This window comes from Megascapheus bottae, chromosome 1 (genome assembly GCF_031878675.1).
Source record: "Megascapheus bottae isolate mThoBot1 chromosome 1, mThoBot2.hap1, whole genome shotgun sequence".
Lineage (NCBI taxonomy): Eukaryota > Metazoa > Chordata > Mammalia > Rodentia > Geomyidae > Megascapheus > Megascapheus bottae.
In genome coordinates, this window is record NC_143509.1 from 27,326,559 (window position 1) to 27,338,800 (window position 12,242).

Here is a 12,242-nt window from a genome sequence, read left to right on the forward strand (position 1 = left end):
TTTAATCCCCGTCCCCAGTCTTCAGGGCTGTACTCCAGCCCCCATCCTCTTCCTCTCAGGCATGGGGAAGGGGGGAGATGGCGGGGGATGGGCCAGCTTGCCTGGAGCTCTGTTCCTGCCCTACACATGGCAGTCTCTGCTTCCTGAGAAATCTGGGCTGTCCTGCTCCAGCTGCCCCTGTGTCCAGCTGCAGATACTCTATGATGTGTCCCCATGGGGGGAACCCACGGTCTCACCCCTCCTTGACTGCTCGCTCCTGCTCTTGCACGTTCTCCCTCCATTCTCCCCAGGTCACTGACTTCCTGTGTGTTCTCTTTGGGGGGGGGGCAGGTTCCCTTCCTCATTGGGGCATGGGGCTCTGGCCTCTCCCTGCCTTGCTCTGAGCCACCTGCCTGTATTCTAGGCCCTCTGTGTACTGGACTGAGCGATTTCTTGAGGATACCACCCTTACCATCACGGTACCCAGTAAGTAAGGTGATTTCCGGGAAGCCAAGATGGCCTCCATACCCGCTTCGTATGTTGGGCCCTGGCAAAGAAGGGACTACCACTTCCCTCCCTAATCTGAGTGACCACCAGGGGCGGGGGGGGGGTGGTCTGGAACCTCTCCCAGGTCCATTTTAGAGACTGGATTGCCTGAGTAGCCCAAGCCCTTGGAGACAGTTCTGCTGTCTGGAGTCCAGGATAGAATCTCCAGGGAGCCTGTGTTTGATTTACAAAGAGAGCCCTCTCCCCATCCTCCTCAAATAGGTTTAATCCTCAATTTGAGAGTGTGGCTCCCTTCAAATGAAACATCATAAGTGCGCCAGGCATGGCGGTGCAGCCCTATAATCTTAGCCACTCTGGAAGTGGAAGTTGAAGGACCCCAGTCTAAGGAGACCACAAGCAAAATGTAAAGACACACTGTCCAGAAGACAAAACTGTAAGGACTGTGGAAGTGGCTTCCATGGTAGTAAGCTTGCCTAGCAAGCACAGAGCCTTGAATACCAGAAAAAGAAAGAATCCAAAGATCCCAAGCCAGAGATCACCTTGGCTGGGGAGAAATGGCGCAAGCTCTCACTTACAATTCCAGACTTACCACTGTGGTTCCTCGAACCCCTGGAAACCCTAATGTCACACAAACTTCCAACCTAGTTCCGCTTTCCCAGTGTATGCTGCTGGGTCCATGCTGATTGCTAGAAAGGAGGCATAAGACAAGTTGCAGCTGCATCCACACAGACCCCTCCTGAGAACCCACAAGCTCGCTGTCCCCACCACAGAGCCGCAGAGCCCGCTTGCCCTGCTGTGTGTCTAGTTCTGAGAGGTGGCGGTGGTGGGGTTTTTCAGCCTGCTAGGTCTGGGATCAGCAGAGCAGAGCGGGTAGAAACCCTGGGATGGGTGGTGGTTCGTGGTGACTGGGTTATTTCCTCCCTGCTAGCTGTGTCCCCACGTGTGGAGGAACTGTCAGGCCCAAGAGGTTCTACTTGGAGTATTATAGCAACAACAGGTGAGAGAAGAGGGGCTAGGCAGGTGCTGCACCAAGGGGGCAAAAAAACTTTTCCTGTTTCCTTCCCCCAGATGGAAATGGCCAGGAAGAACCTAGGTTCTAGGGTTTGGATCTCCCTGGCTCCCAGATGTTACCCCAGTGGGCTCTTGATCCCATGATCCTAACCCCCACCTGCAACTTGGGGCTCATAGAAACACAGCAGGGACCTGTCAGAGAAAGAGAGAGAGCTCAACATAGCATCACAAGCTGGGTGCCAGTAACTCACACCTGTAATCCTCAGAGCTACTCAGAGGCTGAGATCTGAGGATCAAGATTTGAAACCAACCCAGGCAGTAAAGTCTGTGGGACTCTTATCTGCAATTAACCACCAGGAAGCTAGAAGTTGAGCTGTGGCTCAAGTGGTAAATCCCTAGCCTTGAGCAAAGAAGCTTCCGGACAGCACCCAGACCTGAGTTTAAGCCCTAGGATTTAAATAAAATAAAAAAAACCTCATTAGGCCATAATTCTGTTGACTCATAGATAGGAATGGCAGGATGAACCTTTATCTTATGCTCAGATTTCAGGACACATGGTTAGTGGCTCTCTCCTGTCACTCAGAACCAACCCCCCCATGTTGAAAATGGTCTTTGGAGCTATTCAGACACAAACTCCCCATCTTTATGCACGCAAGAAAATATTCAACAACATCACTGAAGCTGGGGTACTTGTGGCTCACACCTGTAATCCTAGCTTCAGGAGGGCTGAGATCTGATCTATGAGATTGAGCTAGGTCTTCTATATTTGATTTCCAAGAACCACTGGAGGCACAACCATAGATGGGAAAATAAAGAATTCTCTCAGCAAGGCAAAACTTAACTTCTGCAGAAGGGTGCACCACTGGCAGAAATCAGACAGGCAAGCAAGCACACAACAGAGGCAGGCTGCTCTCCTTTTTATCCCTTATGTGGAAGGCCCCGCCCCATTGCTCTGATTGGTTGAGCTCAGATTCACCGTCTGCTCATGATTGGCTAGTCTGAATAGGGTAAAATGTATTTTTATGAACTGGGAATGTGGCTTAATGGTAGGGTTCAATTCTTCAGTGCCACATACATAGGAAAAGCTGGAACTGGTGTTGTGGCTCAAGTGGTAGAGCTTTAGTCTTGAGAAAAGCCCAAGGACAGTGCTCAGGCCCTGAGTTCAAGCCCAATGACTGGAAGAAAAAAAAAAATCTCAATGACTTTTCTGTCTAGGCTGGCTTTCAATTACGATTCTCCAATCTCAGCCTCCTGAGTAGCTAGGATTACAAACATGAGGCCAAGGCGCTGTCCCTGAGCATTTTTACCCAAGGTTACTTCTCTACCACTTTGAGCTACTGCACTCCTCCCTGGGTTTTTTGGGCGGTGGGTTCGTTAGAGAGAAGCGTCTCACAGACTTTCCTGCCCAGACTGGCTTTGAACCTCAATTCTCAGATGTCAGCCTTTTGAATAGTTAGAATTACAGGGGTGGGCCACTGGTGACTGGTATTGTCATTGTGGTGACACCACCTCCCCCCCCCCCACATACACACTCCACCCCTCATTCTCAGCCTGAGTAATGGATACACACTTGCACACTGTTGCCCCCCTCCCTCCCCCCTGCACTCTCCCTCCCCCATTCCTCCTCCTCTGGGGCAGGCTTGTGATGGATCTAAACTGTGGATACTCCTTAGGACCACGCCCATCTGGCCCATTCCCCGGACCACCTTGGAGTACCACCCCACCAACCCGGCTGAAGAAACTAGCGGTCCCCAAGATTCGCAATAATATTTGGAATATGGACATGTCTGAGGTAGGCGGAGCTTGCCACGCCCCCTGCGCTGGCCCTCGACAGCGGGGGACAGTGACAGAGAGTACCTGTGAGCATCCAGGTGAGGGGACAAGAAGGCAAAGGCAGCTGGATGTTCATGGCTCACACCTGTCATCCTAGCTACTCAGGAGGCTGAGATCTGAGAATCGAGGTTCAAAGCCAGCCTGGGCAGGAAAGTCTAGGAGACGCTTATGTCCAATTAACCACAGTAAGGTTTTAGGAGAGAAAAGAGCAGGGAGAAATGAGGCACGCAGAGGAAAAGTTTATTGGGATATGCTCGTGGGCGAACCCCCTGGGCGAACCCAGAGAGGGTTGCTCCAGGTCTGATGGCAGCAAGGCTTTTATAGCTGGGGTAAAGGTGGAAGTGTTGATCAGTAGAAAAGCTCTTGATCAGTGCGCCTGAGGCTCTGTACTAGAGTGCTGTGGGCTGCTCTCTTTCCCTCAGTGGCCTGACAACAACCACCAAGCCAGAAGTGGAGCTGTGGCTCAAGTGGTAGAGCACTAGCCTTGACCATAAAACCTCAGGGACAGTGTGCCTAAGTCCTGAGTTCAAGCCCCTGCTGGCTTCAAATTGCAATCCTCAGGTCAGTCCCATGACTGACAAAAAGGAAAAGAAAAATTAAAATTACAGGTGTGAGTTACCAGTTCCCCACAGGGAATAACTACTAATCTTATTGCTAAACATATATATATATATATATATATATATATTTTTTTTTTTTGGTGCAAGTTCTGGAGCTTGAACTCAGGGCCTGGCTACCATCTCTGAGCATTTATTTTTGCTCAAGACTAGCTCTCTACCACTTGAGCCACAGCTCCACTTCCTACTTTTTGGTAATGAATTGGGGAGGAAGTTTCATGGACTTCCCTGCCTGAGCTGGCTTTAAATTATGATCCTCAGATCGCAGCCTCCTGAGTAGCTAGGGTTACAGGTGTGAGCCACAGGTGCTGGCTGGGCGGTTGCTTTGTTTTTAGTGCTGGGTGCAGTGGCGGGAGGTTGTCTGTTGGCTTGTAGGCTCGGTGAGGGATGGTGGGCTATTTCACTTCTTCCCCATCCATCCATCTCTGTCTTCAGGTATTGCAGGTGTCCCGGGCAGCTCAGACGGCTGTCCCCAGCCCACGGATCCTGAATTTAGCGAAGCCTAAGGACCCGACTCCCCTGCTGGAAGAGTGGGACCCCATGCCAAAACCCAAGACCCATGTGTCAGACTACAATCGTCTCCTGCAGCTTGCCAGTGAGTGGATGCGCTGGGCCCTGGATCCCTCCGTGTCTTTGTGGATGTAGAGAGGTGTGGGGTGGGGCTGGCAGCCCTGGATTGGAGGCTGGCTTCTGTCAAACTTGTCCCACCTGCTTCCTTTCCCTCCTCCATGGACCCCAAAGTAGCTAGGCACACTTCAGCTCCTGACGGAGAGCCTGTGAAGACACAGCAGAAGCCATTGTCTGTGGGTCTCCAACAGAGAAAGTGGGTGTGGGAGATGGGACCAGGAATGGGCAGGAACACACAGAGGGAGAACTAGACAGACGACCAAGAGAGAAGGGAAGTATTGCCACAGTCGTGTTCATTTTGCTTCACAAAACAAAAGTGGTAAGGGCTAGTTGTGGAGAATTTCAAAAAGAAATAGAAAATCCTGAAGAAGAAAGTAATTGCCGGGTGCTGGTGGCTCATGACTGTAATCTTAGCTATTTAGGAGGCTGAGGATCTGAAGATTGAGGTATGAAACTAGCCTGAACAGAAAAGTGAAGTAGAAGGAGGAGGAGGAGGAGGGGAAGAGGAGGAAGAGAAAAGTTGAAGAGGAAGAAGAAGGAACTAGGGCATAGTGGCTCACACCTGCAATCCTAGCTACTCAGGAGGCTGAGATCTGAGGATCGGGGTTCAAAGCCAGCCCAGGCACTAAAATGTCTGTGAAACTCTTATCGCCAATTAACCAGCAGAAAACCAGAAGTGGCACAGTGGCTCAAGGGGTAGGACGGTAGCCTTGAGCTGAAGAGCTCAGGGACAACCCCCAGGCCTAGAGTTGAAGCTTCACTACCAATGAAGAAGAAGGCTGGGGGGGTGGGGGAGAAAGAGCGGGTTGTTGGTGGCTCAGACCTGTAATCCTAGCTTCTCAGGAAGCTGAGATCTGAGGATTGAGGTATGAAGCCAGCCCAGGCAGGAAAAGTCTGTGAGACTCTTTTTTTGTTGTTGTTGCCAATCCTGGGGATTGACCTTAGGGCCTGGGCATTGTCCTTGAGCTTCTTTTGCTCAAGGCTAGTGCTCTACCACTTGAGCCACAGCACCACTTGCAGCTTTTCTGTGTATGTGGTATTGAGGACTCGAACCAGTGTTTCATGCATGCTAGGCAAGCACTCTACCACTAAACCACATTCTCAGCTCTATGAGACTCTTATCTCCAATTAACTACCAAAAAAAAAAAAAAAGCCAGAAGTGGAGCTATGGCTCCAGGGTAGGGTGGTAGCCTTGAGCTGAAGAGTTCAGGGAAGAGCCCAGGCCCAGAGTTTAAGTCCCATTCCTGGCCAAACAGTCACTGTGTATCTCAGCTCTTAGCTCTTTGTGGACGGAATAGTTGTTCAGCCATCTGGACTTGCTCTTCTCCATCCCTTCCATAATTTTCCTGACCTGGTTTTTGGGGTGATGAGGTGGAGCTGCTCTCGTTCTTCTCTCTCTCTCTCTCTCTCTCTCTCTCTCTCTCTCTCTCTCTCTCTCTCTCTCTCTCTCTCTCTCTCTCTCTCTCTCTCTCTCTCTCTCTCTCTCTCTCTCTCTCTCTCTCTCTCTCTCTCTCTCTCTCTCTGCCAGTCCTGCGGGGCTTAAACTCAGGGCTGAGCATTGTCCTTGGGCTTTCTCAGGGCTAGGGCTCTACCACTTGAGCCACAGTAGCACTTTTGGCTTTTTCTATGTATGTGGTACCAAGGAATCGGACCTGGGTCTTTGTGCATTCTAGGCAAGCACTCTACCACTAGGCCAAACTCCCATCCCCGGAGCTGCTCTTTAGTAAGATGGTTATTTATCCCTTTAGTGTTGAACCCACTGAAATGATTCTTCCTAGTTTTGTATCATGTCTGTGTGTGTGTGGTGGTGGGGGGGGGGTCCTGGAGCTTGAACTTGGCACTGTCCCTGAGCTTTTTTGCTTAAGGCCAGCACTCTACCACTTGACTCACAGTGCCACATCCGGTTTTTTTTGGTTAATTGGAGATAGGGGTCTCACAAGGATCCTCAGATCTCAGCCTTTGGAGTAACTGGGATTATAGGCATGAGTCACCAGTGCCTGGCTGTCTTGTCTTGTCTTGTACCATCTCCTGTCCACTCATCCATTTGTCCGTTCCCTTAGTATTCACTAAGAGAAGTAAACGAGAGGAAGGATGGGTAGAGATGCATATTGCATTCATGGGTCCACACTCATCCGCGCCCAGTGCACAGATAAACACGATCCATGCTGCTGTCTGGGGATGGTTTGAGGTCATATTTGCAAACACTAGGTGTATTATGGTTCTCTTTCTCTAGAAAAATGGAACCAGTAGACTGCACACACACACACACACACACACACACACACACACACACACACACACACACACACACAGTGGTTAAAGGTGATTTCTTGGATTGGCTTGTTTACATGACTGAAGACTGGAAAGCTAGAAAGCCTACTAATGTTCAAATCCACAAACCCAGGAACCAGATGCAGAAGCAGTAATGGAGCCCCTGGTCCAAGGCTAAAGGCCTGGGAGCTCCCTGGAGAGTTGCTGGTATAAATCTGCTTTAAAAAACTGAAGGGAAGTTCTCGCTTCAGCAGCACACATACTGAAATTGGAACAATACAGAGAAGATTAGCATGGCCCCTGTGCAAGGATGACACGCAAATTCGTGAAGCAAATTCGTGAAGCGTTCCATATTTTTGCACCTTCTATCTGGTGAATGTAACCCTTCTATTAATTACAATAAAAAATATATGGGAAAAAACTGAAGAGAAGCCGAGCACTGGTGGCTCACACCTGTAATTTGAGCTACTCAGGAAGCAGAGATCTGAGGATCGCCCTTCAAAAGTCCAGACTTTTTTTTTTTTTGTCAGTTGTGGGGCTTGAACTCTGGGACTGGGCACTGTCCCTGAGCTCTTCAGCTCAAGGATGGTGCTTTACCACTTGAGCCACAACACCACTTCTGGTTTTCTAGTGGTTAATTGGAGATTAAGAATCTCACAGACTTTTGTGCCAAGGATGGCTTTGAACTGTGATCCTCAGATCTCAGTCTCCTGAGTAGCTGGGATAACAGGTGTGAGCCATCGGCGCTCGGCAAGGAGACTCTTATCTCCAATTATTCACCAGGAAATCAGAAGTGGAGCTGTGGTTCAGTGATAAAATGCTACTTAGTCTGGAGCAAAAGAGTTCTGGGACAGCATCCGGGACCAACAAGCTGAGCGCACTGGAGCATGTCCCCAAGAGAGAGCAGCAGCAGAGTCGCCACACCCAGGCAAAAAGGAGATTACACACACTGGCTGCTCCCCATCTAATTTTTTTACTTTTTGGTCGTTTGTGGAGCTTGAACTTGGGCCTGGGCGCTGTCCCTGAGCTCTTCAACTCAAGGCTACTGCCCTATCCCTGGAGCCACAGCGCCACCTCCGGTTTTCTAGTGTTTAATTGGAGATAAGAGTCTCATAGACGTTAGTGCCCGGGCTGGCTTTGAATTGAGATCCTCGGACCTCAGCCTCCTGAGTATCTAGGATGACAGGTGTGAGCCACTTTGCCCGGCTTCCTCTAAATTTTTGGATGGTATTAGTATTTGAACTCAGGGCTTGGTGGTTGCTAGGCAGGTGCTTTACTACTTGAGCCACAACCCCAGGTTGTTTTTGCTTTCGTTATTTTTCTTTAAAAATTTTTAAAATTAATTTATTGTTATTATGGAGAAGATATACAGAAGGATTGTATTTCCCCTGATCTGTACCTCCTGAGTAGCTGAGACACAGATGTGAGCCAGTATACCTGGCTGGTCCACTGTTTCTCCTTCTGCATCCCCGCCCATTGGTTGCTATCCACACTCAGGGAGGGTCTTTGCCTCTCATTTGTAGTTGCACATGTCCATCTTCTTTGGAACTGTCCTCGGAGACATACTCAGAGGTGGGCTTTATTAACCTTCTAGGCAGCTTGCAATCCAGCCTGTCTGACCACCAAAATTCACCACCTCAGTAGGTGTCCACTCATGGAAGATTGTGTGTGCGTGCACGTGTGTGTGTGTGTGTGTGTGTGTGTGTGTGTGTGTGTGTGTGTGTGTGTGGCTGGGGATGAAGCTAGGGGCCTGTGCATGCAAGCCTATGCCCTGATACCCAGCTGCACCCCAGTGTATGGCAAGCAAGTGAGGTATGTGCTACTATAGAGTGGGTGGCAGTGCCCTCTGAGCATTCATGGTACTGGGTGGTGGGTTGTCACCTCCTTCCCGCTGTAATGCCTGGAGTTGAAAGTCCAGACACAGCCAGTGCTGGTGGCTCTTGTCGGTAATCCTAGCAACTCAGGAGGCTGAGATTCTGAGGATTATGGTTCAAAGCCAGCCTGGACAAGAAAAGTTTGTGTGACTCTTATCTCTAATTAGTCATCAAAATCCTGGAAAGGGAAGCTGTGGCTCAGGTGGTAGAGCATTAGCCTGGAATGAGTTGATTGGGAGGAGAGGGAAAGAGAAACTGGCCTGAGATCAAAGTAGCACACAACAGGAAAGTTCAAAGGCAGTTGTTCCTCCCTGCCCCCAGGGGGCACTGGTTGAGCCTGGAGGGTTGGCCAGCTAGGGAAAAAGGGGCTCTGCTTTCTCCTCCCCATGGGCCTGGTCTGTCTTTCCAGAAGGGGATGGCACTTGTCCATCTGCACTGGGGCCAAAACGTACGTGTGTGTGTGTGTGTGTGTGTGTGTGTGTGTGTGTGTGTGTGTGTGTGAAAGAGAGAGAGAGAGACCTAGAGAGAGAGAGAGAGAGAGAGAGAGACCGAGAGACAAAGAGAGACAGACAGACAAAGAAAGACAGACAGACAAAGGAGAGAAAAAGAGACAGACACAGAGAGGCTTGGCTGCTGTCCCTGAACTTTCTTGCTCAAGGCTAGTGCTCTATTGGAGGCTAAGACTCATAGACTTTTCCACCTGAGATGGTTTAGAAAGGTGATCCTTAGATCTCAGCTTCCTGAGACCTATACAAGTATAGGTATGAGCCACTAGTTCCAGACTCTCTCTCTCTCTCTCTCTCTCTCTCTCTCTCTCTCTCTCTCTCTCTATATATATATATATATATATATATATATATATATATATATATATATATATATAATTTTTATCAGCCCTGGGCTTTAACTCAGGGCCTGAGCACTGTCCCTGAGTTTCTTTTGTTCAAGGCTAGCACTCTACCACTTGAGCTACATCACCACTCTGGCTTTTTCTGTGTATGTGGTACTGAGGAATGAAACCTAGGGCTTCATGCATGTGAGGCAAGCACTCTACCACTAAGCCACATTCCCAGCCTCTCCTGAGCTGGTTTGAAACCTCAATCACTAGATCTCAGGCTAGGATTACAAGCATGAGCCTGGTGCCCGGCCTGCCTTATGATTTTGTCTTTCTTTCCTCCTCTTCCTCCTCCTCCTCCTCCTCCTCCTCCTCCTCCTCCTCCTCTTTCTCTTCCTTCTTCTCCTTCTTCTTTTGTTGTTGGTCGTGGGACTTGAACTCTAGGCCTAGGTGTTGTCCCTGAGCTCTTCAACTCAAGGCTACTGTTCTACCCCCTGAGCCACAGCACCACTTCTGGTTTTCTGGTGATTAATTGGAGATAGAGTCTCACGAACTTTATGACTTTATAGTGCAGGGGCTGGCTTGGAACGTTCATCCTCAAATCTCAGCCTCCTGAGCAGCTAAGATTACAGGCTTGAGCCACCACACCCAGCTTGATTTTGTTTTCTTGAAGGGTGGATATCTATTATCTTCACAGAATTGTGCAACCATCACTACTGTCTAGTTCCAAAACATTCTATGATTCCCAACAAGTCAATTCCCTCTCCAGCCCTGGCTCAGACTCATCCATTTACAGCCTCTGGATTCTCTTGTTCTGGAAGCCTCCTGAGTAGCTACCCACACTGGGTCTTTAGGGACTTATGGTGTCCTTAAGGCCCCCAACATGCTAGCAGTGTCATGGTATTCCAGGGCAGAAGGACCTGGCTGTGTTCTTTGTGCTGATATCTCAGCAGGGGCTTAGAGCTTGGCTGGAAGGCTGAGCCCCTCGCTCTCCCTTTGCTTGCCCTCTAGTGCCCAAGGCCCACTCAGAAAAGTGCGTTCCTGATCGCAGTCCTCGCTGGGAGATTCTGGATGGCACCAAAAAGGCAGTGGCCAGTGAACGGATTCTTTCTCTGGCTCGGCCTAAGATTCGCAGGGACCTCAACGAAGGCTATGATCCCTTCCACGTCTCCCCCGCCTCTCAGGTAGCTCAAGCATCACCCCGGATCTACGAGCTCGCAGTCCCCAAAAGCATTACCAAGAAAGTGTGACAGCCTGTCCCCAGTAAACACTCAAGTGCATTCTCACCCGTGTTTGTGATTGCTGTGGACTATGAGGCCTGGATCAGAGGGCTGGGGGTGGAGGGGGCGGGTAAGGGCAAAACAATCTCTCCAGAGCTTGGCTGCAGCCCTCTTTTGATTTCCCAAGTCTCACCCTCCTGAGTCCCCTAACCCTGAGTACCTAAAACTCAAGGTGGGGGAAGTCTCTAATAAACTTGATAGCCACACTGTGTGACATTGACCTTTCTGATGCTCATTGATTATCGTCTTGATGCTGCACAAGTAGAACCAAATCTCAAAGAGGTCAGGAAAATGCCATGGTCCCCCAGATTTATATGTTAAAATTCTGGCACCCTAAGTGATTATGATTAAGGGATGGGAAAAGTGGGGGGCTATGAGGCCACATAGGTGAGGGACTTTGTCCTTGGATCTCCTGAAAGAGATCCAAGAGAGACCCCAGTTTTCTCTGTCATGGAAGAACAGTTCACACTTGGGGAGCAGAGTCAGAATCTAATCCCTGTCTCCATCTTGGCCTTCCAGTTTCAGAACAGCAAGAAACAGATTTCTACTGTCTAGAAGACATTCACTTTATGCCAGTGTTCGTGTGTGTGTGTGTGTGTGTGTGTGTGTGTGTGTGTGTGTACATGTATGTTGAAGGACTAGGGCTTGAACTCAGAACTCAGGACCTGGGTGCTGCCCCTTGGCTTTTTTTTTTGCTCAAGGCTAGCACTCTACCACTTGAACCAAAACTCTGCTTTTGACTTTATGCTAGTTAATTAGATCTCAGAGTCTCACAGGTCTGGGAAGGTGGCGTAGTGGTAGAGTGCTTGTCTAGCACGCATGAAGCCCTGGGTTCGATTCCTCAGTACCACATACACAGAAAAAGCTGGAAGTAATGATGTGGCTCAAGTGGTAGAGTGCTAGCCTTGAGTACATAGAGGCTCGGGGATGGTGCCCAGTCTCTGAGTTCAAGTCCCAGGACTTGAAACAAAACAGCACACACACACATACACACACACACACACACACACACACACACACACACACCACCACCACCACCACCACCACCACCACCACCTCTCAGTCTCCTGGCCGGAGTCAGACATGAGCTTCCCTGGGGGACAGGGGGACAGGGCTGGTCCCTCTCAGAGGCCCCGAGGAGGTGATGCATTCTACCTGTTCTGGGTCCCCCAGAGGCTGGCATCCCTTGGCTTGTGGCCCCTTCTTCAGAGCAACAGCGTAGCCTCTCCCAGTTTCTATGCTTCTATGGTCTATGGCCTGCCTGTTGCAGTGACCCGTGTGGCACTGGGCCTGGGTCATCTTCATAATAAGGAAAAGGTCCCAGCTGGGCACTGGTGGCTCACGCCTGTCATCCTAGCTACTCAGGAGGCTGAGATCTGAGGATCGTGGTTCAAAACCATCCTGGGCA

At 49.8% G+C, this 12,242-nt stretch overlaps 1 protein-coding gene and 1 pseudogene across 1 annotated transcript in view; both read left to right on the top strand.

The window, feature by feature from the left end:
- Spmap2 (sperm microtubule associated protein 2) overlaps positions 1 to 11,032 on the top strand; it is an 11,468-nt gene extending 436 nt beyond the window's left edge. The window contains 7 exon segments of the mRNA XM_090329003.1: positions 404 to 465; positions 1,415 to 1,438; positions 1,441 to 1,483; positions 3,171 to 3,222; positions 3,224 to 3,289; positions 4,383 to 4,542; positions 10,566 to 11,032. Coding sequence (XP_090185129.1) covers positions 404 to 465; positions 1,415 to 1,438; positions 1,441 to 1,483; positions 3,171 to 3,222; positions 3,224 to 3,289; positions 4,383 to 4,542; positions 10,566 to 10,804 — 646 coding nt within the window. The 3' untranslated portion in view covers positions 10,805 to 11,032.
- Positions 7,084 to 7,203, top strand: LOC150068634 (U6 spliceosomal RNA; annotated as a pseudogene).
- Positions 11,033 to 12,242: the final 1,210 nt, after the last annotated feature.